At 27.9% G+C, this 23473-nt stretch overlaps 1 protein-coding gene across 3 annotated transcripts in view; it reads left to right on the top strand.

The window, feature by feature from the left end:
- LOC121120499 (uncharacterized) overlaps positions 1-21562 on the top strand; it is a 49964-nt gene extending 28402 nt beyond the window's left edge. Inside the window, exons 4-14 of one of the 3 annotated variants that reach the window (XR_011780944.1) lie at positions 344-453; positions 1728-1848; positions 2252-2505; positions 2870-2964; positions 3021-3671; positions 3741-3859; positions 10173-10304; positions 17286-17422; positions 17742-17790; positions 19997-20059; positions 21451-21556. Coding sequence is in view for 1 of the 3 variants with exons in the window: in XM_040715387.2 (XP_040571321.1) it covers positions 344-453; positions 1728-1848; positions 2252-2505; positions 2870-2964; positions 3021-3671; positions 3741-3859; positions 10173-10304; positions 19997-20016 (1502 nt within the window). In the remaining 2 variants the exon portion in view is untranslated. Of the gene's footprint in view, positions 1-343; positions 454-1727; positions 1849-2251; positions 2506-2869; positions 2965-3020; positions 3672-3740; positions 3860-10172; positions 10305-17285; positions 17423-17741; positions 17791-19996; positions 20060-21450 lie in introns of all 3 variants that reach the window. The other 2 variants (XR_011780945.1, XM_040715387.2) reach the window with 2 other exon arrangements.
- Positions 21563-23473: the final 1911 nt, after the last annotated feature.

Here is a 23473-nt window from a genome sequence, read left to right as displayed (position 1 = left end):
ACTTAATCAATAAATTATATCTTGTTGAAGTATAAAATTTAATGAAACACTCGGTAACAATTACTAAGGAAAATGTTTTTTGTTTTTTTGTCAAAATATCAATTTTAATGTTAATTTGGATAAAGACCCTTGGAAAATACTTGCATTAGGATTTGAAGGACAGTAACGGAGCATTAATGAACTGTTGAAGCAAATTGTCATTCCAAATTAGCATATATTGTTTCGATGACGTTATACAAAGTTTCCATTTAATAAATTTGTGTGAGTTTTTGGTCAAATTTGTATAGGTCCGACTTTCAGCACTTTTATTATGTTAAAAATATATTAAATTGTATATTTGCAGGAAATTTATTTGTATATCGAAGAATCCAACTCTTTTCTGAGATGGAAAATATTACCTTTGTAAAAAAATTGGTACTTACAAAGTTATCCACTTGTTCCTCCATCAGAAAGGTTAGAATGTTTATCTTAATATATAAAATATATAATAAACTAATGATGTGTAGTTTAATCATAATGGTCTCGTTTAAATTTACATATTTTTTTTTGTTTCGGGGAAAATAATAATTAAGAGATAGAAATCAAAATTGTGATAAAAAGTATATTGATAAGCAAAACCCAATTATTGTCCCATATAAAATCAAGATTTTTTTGTATACTATTCGACAACTATTATATCATAATAAATTTCAATGACACTTTTTTCTCCCATCAAATAATTTTCTCATAAATACTTAGTTGCCACTTCTTTAATTGTTATAGTAATTACAAAAATTGCAAAATTGATTTCTAATCCAATACCAAAATGCCAAAGTAACTTATTTGAAGCGTAAACTATAAATCTTTCATTTTTGAAGGGGGTATATGCTTCTAAAGTTTTTAATGTAACATCAATATCAATTTGATCTCATTTTTTTGTAAAGCAAAAATCACTAGTGAATAAATGTTTTATTTTTTAGAAGTTCGTTGATAAAGACCGAATAAAATTGTGTTTAAAAAATATTGAGATACTATTTTTAAAACTTAAATGATGAAGTTTTTAATAAAAAAAAGTACAATTTTTTGTGTATCTATAGATATATAATATCGATTTGATTTATTATTTACATAATACCTTAAAGGTTATTTTTATATACTGATTTTGGAGTTAAAACTTGGGGATCGTGAGCCACTGGTTGACAACCAGTATAATAAACAAATTATTTATATACATAAAAAAACTTTAATCGAGTTTGCCGATATTATAATAATTTTGGTCTTTCTTTCTCCTCTTCAAAAAAAAGAAGGAAGTACCGTTAAATAAATTTTGCACAAGATTACTTTTATACTACAAGAAAGTGATTGAAACAAACTGTCTTTGCTTCCTGAAGTATCCCTTTAGGAAAAAAATCATTTAAGAAATACGTATTGAGATATTTGTCGATTTAGTCTCCTTAGTCAGCCCATTTGAATTAGGCCTCAGCTTTCATTTTGTTCCATCCAAGAGACTTTTTTATAAATAAACAAACACCATATATTGAATTTTTTGTGCATTTATCTTACTTTATCTTTTGTAGGTATATGACAAAGTTTTCCTATCCTTATATTGTTTTGAAACACTTTTAACCAATTAGAATAAATATACTAAGATTTGAATTCAGTTGAAAAATAATGTAGAAAATCAGTTTTACGATAAATTTAGGAAACGACTTAATTGTATTCTTACTTTAAATAATTTTTTGTTCTAGATTCAAGAACTTAACTTTCAAGTCATGGAAAATACTCCTTCCTCAGAGCCCATTGATGTTTTACCAATATTCATCAAGAGCCAAGCATGTCCAAAATTTTATTGTCTGATTGATTCAAAAAGTAAGGGTCTTGAACTAGACATGTATTTATATTAAAATATTTCTGATCCGATATTTTAAAAATGATTAAATGTATCCCTATTTCTGAAAGAATTTGTTAAAAAAAAATCTTTGAGTTATAAAGTAAGGATTCATCAATTTCATCCCAGTTTAGTAATATTAGCAAGATGAACGTTTAAAAAAAGAAAAAGCCATTCTCGTGGAAAAAAAACTTGACAAGTTTTTTTTGTAATGAAGCATTCTTGCCTTCAAAAATTGAAGATTTTTTTTTCTATTTTCTCTGATACTGATAAGATGTAGATATTAGATATTTTGCCTCATATATCTACACACATCTATCCTGCAAAATGCCTATGCTTAATAATTTTAATATTATCTATCTACATTCTTGTTCCTCTTTTCAGATTCTCATCGATTAAGCTTAAAGACCTCCAACCAATCCATCCATCTCTTTTCAATTTATTCGTTTGATCGAGAAATCATGGGTTCTCTCTCTTTTCAAATTGTCTGTAGAACGAAAGGAAATTCAACGTCTAAAATTAAGTTTCAAAGCACTTTGAACATACGAGATGTTGATGATAATTCTCCCATTCCTCAAAGTGAATTATTTCATAATCATTCCTATGAAGTGCAACTCTATAACGAAAATGTTAAAAAGGTATCAAGAGAATTATCTAATTAGTGTTGTAAATCTTAAACATTTTCGGTATGTAAAAAAAAAAAAAAAAAACCCAAATATAAAATCGTAAACTTTACCATTTCAATAATGTTTTGGTAAAACGGCATCACATTGGTTATGATGTTAAATTAGATCATCTATCATCAACCTCCATTCTACTTTAAGTCGTATAGGACCTTACACTTATAACTCCCTAACAAATACTAAATGTTATTGATAAGGTCTGGTAGTTTCGCCTTCAACTATTTTGTCTTAGAACATTTTGGGTTAAAACCATTTTGTCATACCTTTGTAATCTTTTGCTCCATAAATTTATTTAAAATGAATATTTACATTTCTTTAGGGAACATATTTCAAATTTGATGAGATTTTTTACGATGCTGATTTACCTAATACAAATTCTTATACTCTCAATTTCCCTAAAATTGACTATTTAAGGTAAGATATTATTACTATATTTAAAAAAAAATTATTCATTTAATATTTTTCTAAAGTAATGACAAGAAGCTTGGAACATTTGACTTCAATTGTGGAACAAAGTACATTTATAAAAAAGAAAATGTTTATTGCCAGAAACTTCCATCAAATTTTTCTGGTACCATACTTTATTTAAAGGATCAGAAGATTTATTTCCTAAAAGACTTGAGAAACTTTAGAAGCACAAATATAATGGGTGTTATTATGAATGAAAATCAAGAAAAGGTTTCGAATTTTAGTTTCAAGCTCCTTGCCTCATCCATTTCACCATCTCCTATGATACTACATACAAATCATTCCTATTCATTATATGTTCAAGTCAATGATCCGTATCTTACTCGCATTGGAACTCTGACTAATTTTGAAAGACTAACGCTACATAAAAGCAATTGCCCATGGTTTTCTATAGCAGATAACATTATTTATTTGGATATTAAAGGTGGTTTAAAAGAACAAGGAGTTCACCCTGGAGACACATGCAAACTGGAACTCAAATCAAATTCTTCAATAAGGATTAATGTTATTATAAACGTAAGGGAATCTCTGAGTCTCTGCTCCAATCCAAGGAGTAGAACAACTTTAGCTTGTTCCGAATTTAGTTTAATGGAAGAGTGTGTTTCTATTTGTGGTCCAGTTACATCCATTTGCGAATGGTCGCCTGAAAATAAGTATACTTTTAATCTTAATTGTTATGCTAGATATAATTTTTTATGATATTTTACTCTTAAATGGTTTAGAACCTTGGGTAGGTCCTATTCTACGTGTACAGTTGGAACCAAGTACTGTCCTGACGATAAATGTGATGCATTAGAGCAATTATCTCCGAATATATGCCCTCAAGACTGTCAAGAGCCAGGTCAGTAATAGATTTATTGAATTTTTGTTTGATTAATAATTCTACTCATTATTTTCAAAATAATATTGGCCTATCATTATCTAGACTATAAGTTAAAAAAAAGTAATGGTTTCATTACTGAATATTTTTGCTCTACATAAATCAAAATCTTGTAATCCTTGTTCATATGTATGAGGGTAAAATTTTAAGTAAGTGCTAGTTCTAATATTTCTAACTATATGTATTACCAAGTTTTATTCTATTTTTTTTTAGATCCACACCCACGACTAACCAAATTTATATCCAAATTTAAATTCAGTTTATGGATGTCCCAGTTTAAAAAAAATTACATCTGCTCATTATTTTATTGCTGCCTCAGTCCAGGGGTAGAAAATATACTATAAATAGTTCAAGACCACGGGATGAGTCAATGATTCATATGAAAATGAGAGATTCTCCCTAAGTCAAGTTAGGCAAATTTTGTCCAAGATTAAGAAAGGTGAACGCTTAATTGATCGGACGAGAGGATCCTCTAGATAAGTGTGAAACCTAAGTTCATCCAGTTTGTAGATACAATGGTCACAAATTATTTTCACAGCTCGCTAAGGAGATAGATAAATATAAATATAATTTTACACATCTAAAACAACCAATACATCTTACCTTTACAAATTCTTTCACAAGAGCACAAAAATATAATGTTGTAATTTTTCATTTAATTCCTTACACATAATTGAATAAATAATAAACAATCACGAATTAGCCATCCCTTTCTTCACAAAGTCAGGCATTAAGGACATCTTATACCTCGCAATGTACATCTATGCATCATTGAAGTAATTGAAATATTATTTAGGCATTTTTAAAGAAGATGAGATTGGATTAAGTAGAAAGAAAATGGAGTTCTCAAATTATCCTACACTGAGTTTCAAATTTCCATTTGGTCATTATGCCGTGCTCTAAATTTAAAGGATTTTAAGCCCAGCAAATGTCAAGTTTTTCATTGGGAGATTCACGAGTTTTGGTCGGCTGTTCCATCTGTAACTTTAATGCCATACAAATATATTTTTTTATTCTATTAAACGATGAAAGCCTTTAATGATTTAAAAATTTCTTCTCTTTAATCGGAAATCAAATAGTCCTTTAGTATTGTACTGTAGATAACATAAAATAGAAGATAATTAAGACTTTAATTTGTAGTTTAACCCAATTGTTGAAAAACATTCGACAGTACTACTTCAGGGGGTGGGACAGAGGTGCTTTAATCATAGAATTTTTGCTTTTCACTAGTAAATTTAATATTATTGGATTTTTTATTAAAAAAATCCAAAAAACAAGACTTCCCCCTCCCTTCCAAAGAAAACAACAACATAATATCGCGGACTCACCTGTACTTAGACGTCATATTGAAAAAGTACTATTGAACTTTTGCTTAATAATAATATATATATTATTTAGCTTCAGCTGTCTCTTTTTCAAGACTATTTAATATATTTTTTATCCATTAGATCCATGATGTAATAATATGAGATATGAGTGCTGCTACCTTGAAAAAAAAGTTTGTTTTCTAATTCTTCAAAAGGATTTTTTGTTTTGTAGTTGTTATAATTTAGAAATTAAAAAAATCATTTGTATATAAACTTGTGTTTAACTTGAAATAATTATAAAAGTTACCGTTTTGGCAACAAAACAACAATTACCAAAATTTGGTTTTTTCTTCAAAGACTCAATGTCCTGCTTTGATTGAGAAAAAGTAGTTATTTTCTATTGTTTAGAGCTTCTAACTTGTTAGCTGTCGTGGTTTCAATAATTGCCACTTGCTATTGCACAGTTGAAGCAATTATTTTTTATTTCTATGGACCAGGCTATCAGATAAAAAGTTTTTTTGTTTTTATTTTAATTAATAGGAATGATTTTCAATTTAGATTAAATCATTTTTCAATATTATAGATTTATCCTTTAATGAACAAAGTCTTATACCTATTCAAATAGATGCAATTAATAATTAATTATATTCTAAAAATTCTAATTTAAATTTTCAACTTGGTTAAATTTATAATCTTAATTCTATTTGACATTTTCTAAAAAAAAATATATATATATTTTATTCCATAGTTCAGAATTAATTATAATTATTGAAAAGAAATATAACGTAAAAACCCTTACGTCGTAATATTATCATTATAGTACAAATCCAATTACTCGTCGTATGTACATATATACATACGTGTAGGGAGTAACAAGATGAGTCACAAAGTCAATGACCTCCCTATGATAAATATTTCATAATGCTCCAAAAGCCAGAGGGGTGCCATATTCGAAAATAACAATAATAATTACCATGTTGATTTGTGGAATTTTTATTTATGCACAAGTTAATCATATTTTTTACAACTCTATGAATATGGTCTTGTTTATTACTTTTCAACAGCATATAAATTTTAGTGAAATAAATAGTGATCGAAATCGGGTGCTTTTTTTAGCTCACTCATTTTTTTTGAACTTGGCAAACTGAATAATATATTTTCTTTTCCTTGACGGCCAAAACATTGTTAGTAGAGCCATCTCTTGAGTCTAAAAACCTACATGAAAAATGGCAAGAAAATCCATCTATTGGTTTGGGCGTGATTCCAGTACTCAAACACACAGATATTCACATTAAATATATAGATTTTGAGAAAAATATTCAATATACACAAAGTATAATAGATAAACAGTTATTAAGATTAAGTTATATTTATCTCCTATAAAAAGTAATCTTTAAGCTATATCATTATTCCTCTGATTAAACATAAAATATGCAGTTTAATTGTTTTTAAGTAAATTGTAAACCCTTTAGTTCTAACTATTAGGGAATGTAAAAAAAAAATATCCTTTTTGAAGAAATATAATATTCTTAAATAAGGTATTAAAATACAAATAGTTAAGCAAATATATTACACTTACGTTTAATTGTAAGTTTAAAATATTTGTTTCACTAATTGTATTATAATAATTTATGTTTATATTGTCTTAACAATAATCATCTAGAAATAGAAATATTCAATATGATTTTTATTCAATTTTGTATCACTGTAAGAAATGAAATAATTTTAGAACCACTTGAACTTTAGTGTGATTGTTTTAACACATAAATAAGTGAATTTATTTTAAAAGAAGTTGCAAGTTCTTTCGTTAAATACACATACATAATAGGTAAATTCTTCAAGTTGGATCTTACGTAATCTGACAAATAATCAAAAGAAGGCTCTTGTCGACTGGCGCAAGAAAATTTTGAAAAAATTGTTAGAGATGCATCTAAAGCTTTGTACAATATTACACATATGGCCAAACATCCATCTTTGCATATGATTCTAAAACAAAACAGCAATCCACTGTATGGATCTTTCAAAATGAGCCAAATCCAACTAAAGTTGTTCGTGAGAGAATCTACATCGAAGCAAATGATTGCCTATTAATAGGGAGCGTAGTTTTAGTGGCATTAGTTGTCTACTGGATGTCTTCCAAGAAATCCAAAAAAAAAAAAAAAAAAAAAAAAAAACAGAAGAAGAGGCAAGATCACCTTCATCATGACAATGCAAGTGCTCATATTTTGGCTCAAACAAAGAGCATTTTGGCTACTCAAAATATCGTAATGATAAGTCATCCGTAGTACAGCCTTGATTTAGTCAGCAATGAATTTTTTCTATTCCCATACATCAGAAATACGTGATCAGCGGTCTTCATAACTAGAAGAAACCATTGATGTATTCATGACCTAATTTTTTGGAGTTACTTCTATCAGAATGGAAAAAATGCTTCGAAAAATGTTTTCGTTTTGAAAAATGTATTGATCTTTATGGATAATATTTTGAAAAGCAATAAAACGAGTAATTATTTGCTTTTTCATTATTACACCAGAAATATAAACAGCAACCAACCAATGTATAATTATTTAGATTGTCCCTAAGTATCTTGGGTGTATCATGAGCATACACATTTGTGGATACTTCATACTTAGATACTCTCTCTTCTAGAATAATTTTAGAAGCTTTTGATTTTAATATTTAAACAATTGCTCAGATTGTCTACTACTATGAAATTTGCAAACGATAAATTAACAAGAGTTATAATTCTATACTTTAGTGTACGGAGAATATTCTCCGTTTTCTCATAACTCAGATGACCTGTTTTACATTTCAAAGTAATACAACAATCTGACATTTTATCAAAAATCAAAAAATAATAAATTTGAAGAGTGAAACAGCTCTTTAAAATAATATATTAACTTATCTATTCATAGTACATTCAGGGTACTAAGTATGTTTAGTTATATAAAAGAAGAAATACATGTAAGTATTGAGATGTAGTTTTCTTAATTGTTTTTATCTCCAGAAACATCATGAAAATAACCTTCATATATACAAATTTCTACTTTTGTGGCGTAGAAAGTACTTATTTTGTTAAATATTTTTTGCAACATCAATATGATTTATTGTTATTTATCGACTTGTAAGATCTAAATTAAGGAAAAGTTAAATAATTGGTTGTAGAAATTTTTTTTTAGATTCTAAAAATATTTTCACATTTTTGAATTTAAGAAAATACCATGTAATTAAAAAAAAAAGTTTGCCTTTCTTTGGGAGTCCAATCAATTCCGTATTTTTGATCTAGTTGATCAAAATCATAGTTTGTCACAAAGTGAAGGAACATTTTTATGTTTCTTGAGTTAAGAGTAATCAGGAACATACCATAAGTACTAGTTTTGAACGATGTGCATTGAATTAATATAATACAAACATGCCCTTATTAGGAGAGGGAGTTGACAATGGTTTCTTTTGACACCCCTCTTTTAACTGCCTTTGTTTCTCACACTTTTTTCTCCAATTTAGGAGATATTAGTGTTTGAAATCAACGAGTTGCCGACAGGAAGTTGAAGCAAGGAAAAAATACAATACAATGACAAAAAGACTCCAAAAGAAGTTTAAAATTCCTGTAATCTTAAATATATATTTTAGGATAAATTAAACTTTACTGATAAATAGTATAATTGATCGATGTATAATTACTAGTAGCTCAAAATTTAGGGATTGTGTACAGATTCGTGCTAGATGACTCCCTAAGAAAGAAATATAATTGATGTATTTGGATTTGACCAAAAGATTCCTAGGTTAGATGGATTAAGTATGATACTACAATATTTACTTATACTTCATCAGTGCAACTCCGTATCACCAATTAAAGGAACATTAAAAAAAATGATATATACTTTTGTATCAAGTCACCAACTACATGCCATTTACTCTTATATAAATGAATTTGCAGTCAAATTTTTATTTATTAATTTCTGCATGTCGAAAGTCGATCTAAATGTTTGAAGAAAATATTTTTTTTTAGTCTATACAACATTCGATTTCTAAAATTAAAAAAATAAAATTATGTTATGTGAAAATTCTTCTCAATATTGGTATCAAAATTTCAGTGCATTTTCAATAAATCAATGCTTGATAATTATAGTGGCCCACCAGATCATTTTCGAAATTTTTCATGAGAAAAAATATTTTTTTACTCTCTGAAATTTATGATATAAATAGTCAACATAATATTTCACAGATAGAACATTTTACATTAATAAAAACCACAGTAATAAGAACAATGAAAGAAATATTTTTCATACAAAATAAGGTGGTACTGAACAAAGTAGTGATAACTCATTTTTTGAAATTTGACCAAATAAGACATTTTTATCCTTAAGCAGCGATATTTCTATGTATATACACATACACTTCAGACATAGATTATGTCAATGGAATAAGTGAATGCAAAATACATATTCATTAAATATAATTGAATTCATATATTGTTATTGACATATACACATAGACTACTAAAAACAGTCAAAGTTCACAAATAAGATTAGAAAATAAAAATAATAGTGGCTTCCTTTTATAATTTGCAAAATTAATTTTGGCTTATTTTAATTCAAACTCAACTTCATTTTCCGACAACAAAATTAGTCTCCTGTTAACAAATATGCCTTACATACTTGATTCATTTTGAAAATATTTTTTTCTTGGAAATACTTAACAATTCTTCAAATATACTTATACATATATAATAGTAATTGATAAATTAATACGTTCGATCCTAGGTGATTCCTAGAGAAAAATATATATAATACTTTATGTATGTGTATGGATTTCACAAAAAGATTCCTAGGTTAGATGGACTAATTGTAATACTATAATGTTTACTTATACTTAATCCATCTAACCAATTACAGGAACATTAAAAAAAAATAATATACCCGTAAATTTTTCAAAATATATTTTGTTAAATTCATTTTATTTTTCAGAACAATTTAGAGGTTTTAATATTCTGATTGATAAAATCAATAATCGACCAATTGCACGAAAGAGTGGAGTCGTAGTCTCGTGTCATGGTAAATGTTCAGCAGTTATGAAGAGTCAAGCACACTCGATGAAGGGTAAGTAATATTCAATTATCTTTATGTAGTTCATTATTTAGAATTTACTTTTATTTGATTTAAAAATACTTGAAAAACTCTACCACAGGTTTTGTTATGGCCTTTTTTATTTGGGACTGAAGACTGCAGTCTTTTCCAGTTGAGTCTTGGTACGGTACAGTTCAGGTTTCCATACCGGTCCTAAAAACTTATAAAGTTTGGTCCTTGAAGATGTCACTCAACTTTTTTCTTCTTTGTTTAAAACGTTCTAGTACTGACAGTACTAATTCCCGATCCCAATGACCAGTAGGACTGGATCCAAGACTGAACTGAAGTTAATAAATAAGGACCAACACTACACTAATCACAGGAGCTATAATAATACTCGAAAAGAAAATGGGAAAAATGCCAAAATCCAAATTGATTCATATAAAAAGTCAGCAATTGCAAAACTAATTAATAATTAGTGCATTAATATATTCTAGAATAATATATGAATACATCCTCACTATAGTAATACACTAAATTAAGTAATTCATGGCATACAATAATGGCCTTTCACTTCAGTATTTTAATTGCTTTCGATTATATTTGAATCAATATAGTCCGATCTAAAACAATAAATAAGTTCTACTCAGAACATGATAGCTTGAATTTGATAAAGACATGGAAAATATGTTCTTAAATCTAATTTTACACTTCCAATCATTTTTAATGTAGTTTAGATTAAATTAAAGTATAACCCAGCTGTGGGGGGTGGTAAATTTGTATTTGAACCTATTTTTTTCGAGTCAAAAGTCTCATGTACCGAATTAATTAAAAAATGACTCAAGTCTCACCTGGAACATCAGCTCTATACATAATTTAACAATCAAAAACTATAGACAATCACAAACGAGTCCTCCACCTAAATGATTTCTGTGCCTCCTTAGATCATAAATAAAAGATTTATGGAAAAGGTCATGCAGCCATTTCGTTTCTCCCTTTATAGCTTTATCTGCTTATGTATGCATGGATATTGCTTTATATAAGACAAGGAGAACAATACGGGTATAATAAAGATCAATACGATTTGCAAGTTTAATTTCATCCATATATTAACATGATTAATTACCGTAACGTTTAGAAGTGTAAAATTAGCCTCTATTTCCACATTTCTTTCATACTCAATCCCAAGCACAACAAACTTATTGGTTACAGAACAACTGGCAATGACACATCATCTACTGGAAACCATTCTCCAAAAAAGGGAGAACACTAGTCTTTTTAACATTTAAGCTGAGCCTATATTTCATCTCAAACTTCTTGAAATGAGGCAGTATTACTTCCAATCTTTGGACATGCTGTAATTCAGAATTAGCTTCTATATACACTTTGACATCATTAGCATTAAGATCGATCAAATGTTTGGACTCGTAAAATTAATCCTAAATCCGCAATATTTACAGATCTAGGTTAAAACTAATTCTTCAATGGCCATGACAAACAGTAAATGAGCTGAGGGACGTTCTTGCTGGCAGCCATGTTCTAAAAATATAAGACCACTCATTTTTCCCTGCATCGTAATAGTAGGTGTTCCGTTTGGAAGGAGGACTCTAATTAGAACCCTGAGAATATATTTGTGAAGAATGGAATCAAACTTTTTCCTAAAATCAACAGCAACTGTAGCCCTAAATTTTTTCTTCTTTTAAAAGGAATTAATTGTAAAATTGTATATTTGTTGAAACATTTGATATTTTTCTATACTTAAGAAAACCCTTATGAGGGGCAGCTATTCAGCTATATTCAGTATTGGTTTCATTTGTTTAGCAATAATGCCTAAATCAGTTCGATATAATTCATTCAGAATTGTTATTGGTAGCCAATGAATAATATCTGTTCCATCTCCTATTTTAGAAATTAAAAAAAAAAAATTCCATTTGTAACTGATCTCGTTAGCTTAGCACTTCTTTCCATTGCCCTTCTAATACAAAATAAATAAGTGTAAATACTACAGTTATAGCTGGTAAAAATTGTCCCCTCCAATTCCTTCCAGACCGGTGATCTTGTAATCTTTAAAATATTTCTTGATGGAATGCAGAAATAATATTATTAGGAAAAATAGAAATGGAATGATACTTTACTTTCTTAGGAAAATGAGACCTCTGTCCTCCGGCCGTAGATTGAAAATATGTAGGGAAATATCTTAAAATATCTTCAGATTTTGTAAAATTTTTGCCACTGTGAAAAATTTTAGTAATTTTCTAAGTTCCACATCTCTCATTTTGCTTCAACTTTTTAAGTTTCAGACTGGAGTTATTTTTAATCTGTCATATCTTATAGAAAGGTGCATTTTCTCTATATTTTAGGGTGTTTAGGAAATACTAATCGAACAAGTGCAGTTACCAGAACTACTGCTTCAAATTTAGCTACTGAGTAAAAAAATAATTATTTGAAGCTATTTAAAACGTTCATAGGTATTTTGGGTTGGATATATTTTTTCCTATAATCTTTACGGATTTGAAAATGAAAAGAATCATCAACTAAAAGCAAGAGTAGCTTATTAGTATATAAAATAGCATCCTTTTTAGATATTTTAAAAAATCGCTTATAGTTGTGTGTCGTCTGATACTCAACTTTTAACAAACGGAGATTGTATGTTTTTTTTTGCTTTATAAATGAAATAGTTCTCTAAGTTTATCAATCTCTTCAAATATTTGATAAATCAAAATTTAATTCGCTCAATTCATCAAACCTTAAAATTACCATTCTAAATTTTAAAGATGATAATTTTTCATAGGTTGAATATATTAAAACCAAAACAGAGGCTTTGTGTTTATGGGAAAGCTGTTTTTATCTATTTAAAATAATTTTAAAGTTTGAAAATAAATTTTTCTTAAAAAATCCACAGCTATTCACAAAAAAACATAATTTTTTGGATTTTTAAAAAAATCCATATCTATTCTCAAAAATGATTTTTGGGGGAAAAAGTTAAAAATCTTCAAATATTTGATAAATCAAAATTTAATTCGTCTAATCATGAAAAAACTATAACCAAAGACAAATTTTAACATATATGTTAAACATTTGTTGGAGTCGCATAGATGCTATAATCTATAAATACAATAGAGGACATTTGTAGGTATTTTGTGGTGCATTTTAGCACATCTAACACGTCGAACCTCTTTATACTCTACCAACATTGAAAAGGAAAGGAAATATTTGTGAAAAAGTATAGTAGCTAGCCTTTTTACTCTTCTTGTTGTCGACTGTTAATTATTATTTAGATATAAATTATTAAATACACTGAAATGAAAAATTTATTAATATTAAATAAATGACTATATATGAAATGGCACGAGCTCAGAATGAAGACCCTTGATTTATATATGTACATTAATATTAAAATCAAATGAAATACCATTTTTAGTTCATAATAAGTAGTCTTAACTACTTTTATCCATACAAGAGGCAAATCATAGAAATAGCTGAAAGGAAATTAAATGGTGCCTTTATTTTGTTCAAAAAGCTAGTTGTGTAAGTCAAATTAGCCTCAACGAATCGATCCCATTGCCAAAAGTACTGTTCCCAATTGGCTTCTATATACAATGCACTCGTAGGAAATAAATCTTTCCGACTTTATACATATTGTATGAGTTATATAAATAATAATGTCATTATGAAACAATGTTATTAATAAATCCTACTAGACAAAACCAATAATTATGGTATTTGCTCAATATCCTGAAGCAAATGACTTTGTAATATAATCAAGTATTAATGATCTCATACTTGACTTAATAGTGCAAAAGTATATAACCCTTAATGTATAACTGCTATTTTCATATATTTATATTAACTACATTATCAATGATTGCTTGGTAGGTAAAGGATGCGTAACAGGTTTTGCAACCGTTTTTTGAATCAATCTTTACTATTTCATTTCATTTATGAATACAGATATGAACTCTAAGTATTTAACCGCGTTTACACTTTTTTGTATTTGGTAATCTGAAAAGTGTTTCTGTATTAATTTCTAATGCTGTTATAATTATACTTTAATCATTATTATTGAGGAACATTTATTTATAAAGTGTGTGTGCTTAGGAATGATGGAGAGATAGACTGATGATTTCTTAGGGAGTTTAAGCTAGATGAAAATTGTGTGTATTTTGGGCAATGTTAAAAAACAATTGTTTCTTAGTTCAACAAGCACATAGAATTACAACCCCTAAGCGAACCATCAAGTTTACTCTCTCCCTTTTATGCGGACACATCAATGTTCAATCAGGTTTTGAATATAATTGAATTTATTTGGAAAAGGAATTTCACCCTTCTGGAATTAAATAATAACGACAACAATTTAGATTAAGAAAATTAACTTTTCAGGTTACTAACTCAAAAAAAAACAAAAAAACAGGCAAGCAAAAAAACCAGTATATTTTTAGTTATTTCATTCTTACAACAGTTGCTTATAAATAGTCTAATGTGCTCTCCTCCAAAACATTCTTCAAATTGTCGAATTTAAAGGTAGAAACCTTCTTTTTTTTTAATAGATGAACAGATGAGTTTTTTAGGTTTCTTTATAGATAATTATGAGTAAGATGCTCCTAGTCAATTCTTCCTTTCAATTTAAACTCATGATCCCAGATCTACGAATCGTTACTCCTTTATCCTCATAAACACTATTCCTTCTTATTTTACTCTCTATTTTCTTCGTTTTCTAATTTATAGATAAAATATAACTAGTGGTGTAAATCGTGTGAATTTTTTAGCTGGCCTAATCTTTTTTTTGGAATTGGTAATCTGAAGACTTAATTTTATTTTCCTTTGCAGTTGTCATTATTATTTAATTCCTGAGTAGTGAACTTTCTTTCCTAAATGGATTCAATTATATGCAAAGCCTGATTGAACATTTGTGTGTGCTCATAAAAGAAGATAATGTCCTTTCATATTTCCTTTCCCCCTCCTCCCTTGTTACAGTTTAGTGTAGCTGATTTCTTTGTCAAACTGTCAGGAGTACTGTGTTGATTTTTTTAAAACATGCCAATCATACAGACAATTTCTATAACTAGATGCCACTCTAAAAACAAAAGTTAAAGTTCGAATTTATAATATAAAACATAAAAAGGCCGTAAAAATGTATGCAAAAAAATTGGTGTATGAAAAATAATAACTCCGTGGCGAAATTACCATCGCTGGATAGGAAAAAAAGCCCAAACATACAATATACTTTATTTATATATTGTAGAAGTTGCAACCAAAAAATGAAATGAAGAATTTATGGTACTTTCAATGTGTAAAGTTTGAGGTTTTATTATATTTTCTTTATTTCAAGGATGCAATGTTTGACTTTTCTGGTAAAAATTGTAATTTTCATAAGTCTTATTATGCACACTATATATGAAACAAAAATGCCCTGTTCTTTCATTGGTTAATAAGTGATTAATGGATACAAATAAAATAAAATATTAGTTTTTATATTATTATATACTTATAAAACTATTTTTATTTTTTCAAAATGAAATATTTATGCACATTACTTAATAAAAAAATTAAATTTAATGTAGAAAACACTCGAAACATTTTACATGCATACCCGAAAATTGAAAGAAGTTACAAACGTAATTCATGAACTTCTTCATTTTTAGAATGTAAGAAATAGTTTATGCATTATTTAAAATGCGAAAATAATTATGTTTTTTTATGCATAGAATAGGAAAATTTTGCATTTAGAAACTAAGTCTGCAATCAAAAATAAGATAAGGACATGTTTTTTAGAATGTTCTTTTTTAATATACATTATCTTCATTAAATTAAAAAAAATTACATAAGAAAGAATATAATTGAATTTGTCCATTATCAAATGCACAAATTGATTACTAATTTGTTTATAGTTTGATTAAATTATAATTATGATATTAAATATCAATATATCCGTGCCACCTTTTTTAACTGTATCGCTAAAAGACGTAGCCATATTCAGTTTTTGAATTGAGAGTGAATAAGATCACAGCAATAAGCAGTCTCTTTTTGAGATTCTCTTGACTGTTTGCTTAATAAAAGTTTGATTCTTTATATTTTCGAAATTCTCTCCCTAATTCTCACCGGATTTAAGGGGGAGAAACTGACGGCTCAGAAAAATGAAATTTTGTAGGGACTTATAGCAATATAATCATGTAACGCAATTAATTATGTGAGGCTGTAAATAGTGAATGCATTCATGTTCTGAAATTGAGATTGTACTAAGATGTACTTGTACATAAGATGAAAGTTAATGATGATTTTCATTTTTGATCAAGTTTTTTTAGCAGAGTTTTGCGCAAACTTTGTCCTAGATATCAAATCACATTGCATTTGTACTTCAAATAAGGCCTTCATTATCTTAAATAAATCTTTTTTAACAACATAATTTGCAAATCAGGGTAATTATATTTTATTTTATAATCTCACTTTTTTGAATTATTTTGTGATACTTTTAAGTATATTTTTAATCAAATTAGATTTCTAAAGTAATTTGAGTGAAAAACATCACGCAAAATAGGAAAAAATACTTTTGTACACAATAATGAAATCCTTAACTTCCATTTATGCAAAACGTTGGACTTGTAATAAGTGGTTATGATGATTAGATGCTCCGTCTAAAAAGACTCCTGAAGATATCGCCAAATTGGACGTTAAACGGTCTTTCAGTCTGTTTTAAATTACAAATACAGATTGGAGGCAACAATTGAAGGAAGAAAATCTTGATTTGTCCCAATAATATGGCCAAATTTAACAATAAATTATGATAATTATAAGACAAAACCAATTAATTTAAATTATCCTTATGAAACTCTATTTAAAAAAAAAACAAATGGTTTGATTTTGATATTTTGTGAGCTCATTTTTAAAATTGTAGAGCTCTTTTTTTGCTCATTTTGACCAAAAAAATCGATCATAAATCCTAAGTGTATCTATGAGTTGAATATTTCAAGGATTAATCTTTAACATATCTACAATAGCTTAAATATTATCTTACAGATGAGTTAAAAAGGCGTAGTATATCAGAACATACTGCTCAAGAATATGCCAAATGTGGCATTCTCTGCACCTTCAGCATTGTGCTTGCGTTTTTTTGGATCCTTTTTTTGTTTCTTTTTATTCTACAGATATAACAGGTAATTTTTTTATCATTTTCCTTCTTCACAAAAACACACAGGCAAAAAAATGTATTTTTAGCCCATTAAATCTGAAGTATATAATTTTTTCACGTACACGGAAATTTCAATATAATTAGGCTTTATCAAATATCATCAAATTTAGACAGCAATTCAGAGCCCCTTCTTTAACTTTGATTCCTGCTTACCTTTTGTTTAAGAAGAAGGTATTCAAATTCAGAAAAAAAATTAAAACCTCGGCTCTAATGGGTTAAAACATGTTTGAAATAAGGCATAGTATAATAAAATACGTTATATGTATCATTTTATACATATGTAGGAGCTGTAAAAGTAATGCCCATCGGGAGTTCAGCACTCGTACCATCAAGGTAATATAACTACATATATATATATATATATACAGGGTGTGTAAATCTATAAGTATCCAAATTAATGAACTTTCTCACATTTTTTACTTCATAAGTTTAAAAAAACTTATTTTTAAAAAGGGAAGGTAATATGAATTTTAATACTTTTTAATGTAAAATGAGACTTCTCCTCGAAGTGATAACTACCTCGATATAAGGGCGGAAACTACAAAAGGCCTTCTTGATACCTCACTCAAGAATATTTGTTCCAAGCACGGGTAATATCTTTTAGAGAATCCAAACTTGGACAAGAACTAGATCTTTACTTCCTTTTGACGACACTACATCAAAAATAGTCAAGCGTGTTGTTATCAAAGAATGAAGGATGCCACTTATTCCAACGACAAGATTTTGACAAAATCCTTTTTCTTTCTGTAGATGCAGTAATAAGATGTCAAGGAAATCTAACGAAGTTCTTTAGGCATATGTCTCCATTCACAGCCCTCCTGATTGTCCCTTCACTAACCTCCATTTACTTAGCTAGACACCGCAAGGAGATGGTTGGACCAGAATGTATTTTATAGATCAAAGTGCCTCTGAAATCGATATTTCTCTTTCTGTTTTCCACAACTACTCCAATTGGACTCAGAAGACAGCCCAAAGTGATGATTGTCGTAAATGGAAATAAATGAATTAACTATTTTAGTTAGATTTGAAAGAATGGAATTTTGTTAAATGTCTCAATCCTATGGGAAATAATTTGTAAATTTAATATATTTAAGTACAAACAACTTAATTATAAAAAAAAATAATGCTTAGAATTTTACAAAGAAAAGGAGTGCATTTTTAAAAAAAACGTAAATATACATCATTTGGCTGTAATTTCATAATACCCTCCGATTTCATTGTTTTGCATTTCTTTTGTTCCATAAATTTATTTTGTTATGAAATGTCATCATAAAATTTTTCCTTTGGACGCTCTATGTTTTGTCTGTTCCATGTTATGTCATTTTTTCCTCATTTTCAAAGACTGATCCCTATGAAAAGTAAATTCTTAGTGGAGAAAACCATATACACCATATACCTCTTTGCAGGCTGTAATTTGCAATTGCATCTCGTTTCTCAATAATTAAAAACCCTCTTTTGCTCTTCATTGTCCATTCAACGAAGTGTCACGTCGTGGTGGAAAAGTCAAATATTAACATAGATGGAATAAATTTTGTCAGACATAATCGATATATTAATTCATTGCAAATAACACTTATAAGGTTGGTAAAAAAAAAGCGTGTAAAGGTAATAATGTATTTATTTATTTATAAATATCATTGAAAGAAATAAAAAAAAATCGTTTTATTCCTCTGACAACCCCATTTCAATAAATATCTGAGTATATGAATATGATAAATTATATTTGGAAGGTCATACCACGACCATTTAAGGTAACATAATCAATTTTAGGTTTTAAATTATACCCAAAATTCCTGAGTATAACTCCTCATCCCACAAATTTGACCATAAATCCCAGCATGCACCAAAAATGTCTATAATCTATATAGACGTGAATATTTATAAAGTAAATACACAGAAATGGAAACTTCTTAAAAACTTGAATTTTATTGAAGCTATTTTTTTTAGTTGAACCATCACACATTCAGTTATCTGCATATAATTTGTATTTGTTGGTCATCGTTTTAACACTAGCCAGTAAATATCAATAAACAACCTTTCTAGTAAAGCTTCACATACTTTAGATATATGCTGTCGTTGAGGATATCAATGTTTGCTGCGTTGTAATCATTAGTTAACATGGAATTATTTTTTATCAAATCAAATTTCTTATGTATTTTTGTTTGTGTTTTTACATTTTTTATAGACATTTTGTAAGTAAGAAAAAAAAATGAAAAGTTCACATAAAATCGATTTATTTATTTTAAATAGTGTATCTATAGCTGATATTGCTCTGGTCGCTATATGCCAAAGAAATGTTTGCTTGGAAGTGAAAAATGACGATCATTGAAGTCAATATTAGCATTATCTATTTAAGTCAGTCTCTTAAAAATAGTCGGGCAGAAAAACCAATTCTAAAACTGATCAGGAAAAAACTATTAGGCACTAAATGTAATATACACTTTGTTACATTTACATAAAATAATCAGTCTATTGGTGGTTTATTAAATTTATTCTTTTAAATAATTAATAATTATTATTCAAAAAATATTTTTTCCAGGATCAAATGGCCGATGTTGAGTTGGTTAAAGAACAAGAGAAGTATGAGATGCATGATGATTCGGTAAGTTCATGCTACGTGAGTAGTTTTATTAGATGACAATGTAACATATATTACCCATACAAATAATAACACACAAGTATTCTACTCAAAAAAACAAACAAAAAAAACCCTATGACTAAATATTAACAGATACATTATTGATTACATGCCCAATACATACCTACAAATTCTTAGTGATATGTAAATCATCAAATTTTAAAAATTGTTTATAAAAAAAGTAAAAATTTTGTGTAGGCAACATTGAGAGGCTTCATATTAGGTGACATAAAACGCTAAATAAACTATAGAGTTTCTTCCTCCCTAAAACATTTGAATTTTTAAAATGGGGAAGGGACAAACCCATAAATCAAGTACCAAAACAATGAATTTGTGATCAACATTCAACTAAATATAGTGGGCTATGTGATAAATTTAACTCTATAACTAAATGATAAGTTTAATATTTTTTTTTTAGAAAATACATTATTGTGACTATTTTGAGAAATATATTAGTAATTTTTTTAAAATATTTTTAGGTAGATGGTGCTTTATACGAGACATCAATAGTCAATACCCTTTTCGCATTGAATTGAATTTAGATACAAAAGACTCATTTATAATTGTTCTATTATTTGATTGAGGTTTTGTGAATGAGTGAACATATTTTAGGTATATGTACATGTTATTTGTTTCATTATTATTTCAACTCTCTTGTGACTCTTTCCTTAGAGTTTCTTTAGTAGATAGTAGAAATATTTTTACTCATTATGAAGTAGTTAAGTATAAAACTGGAGTTTCTAAATAACTTTCACATGAATGGTTGTCATAGCTTACAACTTCAGTATATGTCAGAGACAAGATATTATATTAATTATACCTCATTTTCTATTTTCAATTTGTAATAAAAAACAAAACTATTTATTAAACCCAGCGCTTTAGATCTTTTACAGCTCCCGATAGTTTTAATTTAAAAAAAAAAAGGTGCGTTGACTATGTTAGATCCAATAATAAATAACGCTTCATAAATAAAAAATATTCACGTGTATTCTAAATTGTGTGGCGTGTATCATAAAATGGAAGAACACTTTCAAATGGACTACGAAATACTTGCCGCAAATAATTTTATTGCTAAATTTAAAGTTACCCATTTATTTAGTTAATTACCTCCACTTTTTCTTTACATTAATATATTTACAAATTATGGAGTAAGTAAAAAAAAAAAAGCTGAGTTATAAAAGTTCTTGCTTTAGAGATACTAATTAATAATTACTCTACGTATTAAGTGATACATTGGAGAATTCAACTTTTTTAAATATGTAAAAATAAATAATTTATCCATATATGCCAAAATAAAATTATATTTTTAAATAATAACTGTTACTTAATCAAATAAAACATATATTTTGTCCTAGTATGACGAGAAATGGGAATTCCAAAGATCTAATTTGGTACTAGAAGAAACTATTGGTGAAGGAGAATTTGGAAAAGTTGTATCGGCTAAGGCTTTTAATCTAAATAAAAAAAGGTACGTATACTACTTTTTTATCATATATTTGCGGTAGTACCCAGGATTGCTCGGATTAATTCGGTGTCAATAGACAGACAAACCTTGCTTTAATGCCACAAGATTTTGGCCACATTTATTATCGTTATTTAAGCCATAAAACACGAAAATGATTATTTAAACTTTCAACCTTTGAAGGTTTGGCCTTTTAAGCGTTTTTTTTAAATCAAGTTTTTAGGATATAACTCCAATCGAGTGTCCTATGCAACGCAACATAACTAGATTATTTTATAAAAATTATTTGATAAATATTAAAATCTAAATTGACCTTAGATCGACCTTTTTTAATGGCATTTTTTAAAATTGAAATATAAGGTATACTCTATAACTTCAGCTAGGAAATAAAGCATTTGAAGGAATAATATAAAAGATATCAGCTTCTAAGTAAGATCCTTCATGTTACTCAATTTAATTTTTTTAGTGGTTATAGACATTTTTTGTTTGTTCTAATCAAGATAAAGTAACTAATAATTCATTTTTCAAATGCTAAAATGTTTTTATCAATTTGTTATTCGGTTTGATTTTCGTATAAATGTAGTTCTTTTATGTCGAAATTTGACACTAAATCAGAATTATATCCTAAAAACTTGATATAAAAAAAAAGTATTAAAGGAAAACCTTCAAGGGGAGGGGGTTATAGAGTTAAAATGACCATATCTTTTGTAAAGAATCGAAATTTTATGTTTTCAAATGGAAATTCGTCTTGTCCATCCACCTAGCCGTAGACCCCCAAGGTTGAAAGTTTTAACGGTCATGTTCATGTTTGATGACTCAAATAACAATAATGAGTGTGGGTTTTGTCCTGCGGGCACTCCAAGACCTTCATTTTGTTGCATAGTGCAATATAGATTTGCCATATTTATAGAAGATAACTCCTAACAAATCCTTAGTATTACCCACTGTTTTTCACATACACATTCACACGTAGTTACTCACTAATTAAGTGTTCTCTCCTTAAGAGACAAAGGATAATGATAACAAATAATAAAAAAAATGAAAACATTGTTCAGGTTCCCAACAACAACAACAAAATTGCACGCTAAAAAAGGCTTAGGATTTACAACCAAGTATATACGTACTCCCCTTTTCTTTTCTTTTTAATATGAGGCGATCAGTATTGTTTAACCTTATTTTAGTGTTACATTCATTATTTTTTATATTCACTTTCTTTTCTTTTTTAAACAAATGGGTTGGGCTATTGCTACACACACTTATTGCTAAATTGTTATTCTTAGATCAAGTAGCAACGTAGTTTTGGAAATGAATTCGCTTATGTAATTTTGTATGCATTTTAACAACATATCAGCTTCTTTTTTGTAATTTTTAATATCCTTATGTAGTAATTCTAAAATTTCCCTTAATCTTTTATGAAATAAAGTCAAATAATAGTAACAAAAAAAAAAGAAAAAAAAAGAAGAAGATATTAATTCAGTGAACCTAGTTTTATATATTATGTGTACATTCAAAAGTTGCTTTACGTCAAACATCGGGAATTTTTTTTTTATAAATATCGATGTGAGGTGAAAACAAGAAATGAAATCAATTGTTTTTCCAAAAATTAAGATACCTTCAATTCACTATGCTTTGATTATTGCTTTATAATTTCTATAAAAAAATATTTTGATTTTCTCTCTGTAAAAAAGCCTAATTAAGATTAATTGATATCTAAATAAAATGGTAGTGCCCGGATTTGCGTTGATAGATTTATATTGGTCCTCCACAGACAAATGATGCTTAACACAGTCCTTATGATAGACCCTCCCAGTGATGAAAAAATCCATATGTTCAGGTCCAGCCTGTTTGAAGGCCAAAAATCTGGCCTCTAATAGTGAGAACATATTGTGGGCAAAATACTTTCACTTTTTTGGCCT

Source organism: Lepeophtheirus salmonis, chromosome 6 (assembly GCF_016086655.4).
Source record: "Lepeophtheirus salmonis chromosome 6, UVic_Lsal_1.4, whole genome shotgun sequence".
Lineage (NCBI taxonomy): Eukaryota > Metazoa > Arthropoda > Copepoda > Siphonostomatoida > Caligidae > Lepeophtheirus > Lepeophtheirus salmonis.
Note: the sequence above shows the minus strand (reverse complement) of the source record. Positions and strands in the feature narration are given on the sequence as shown.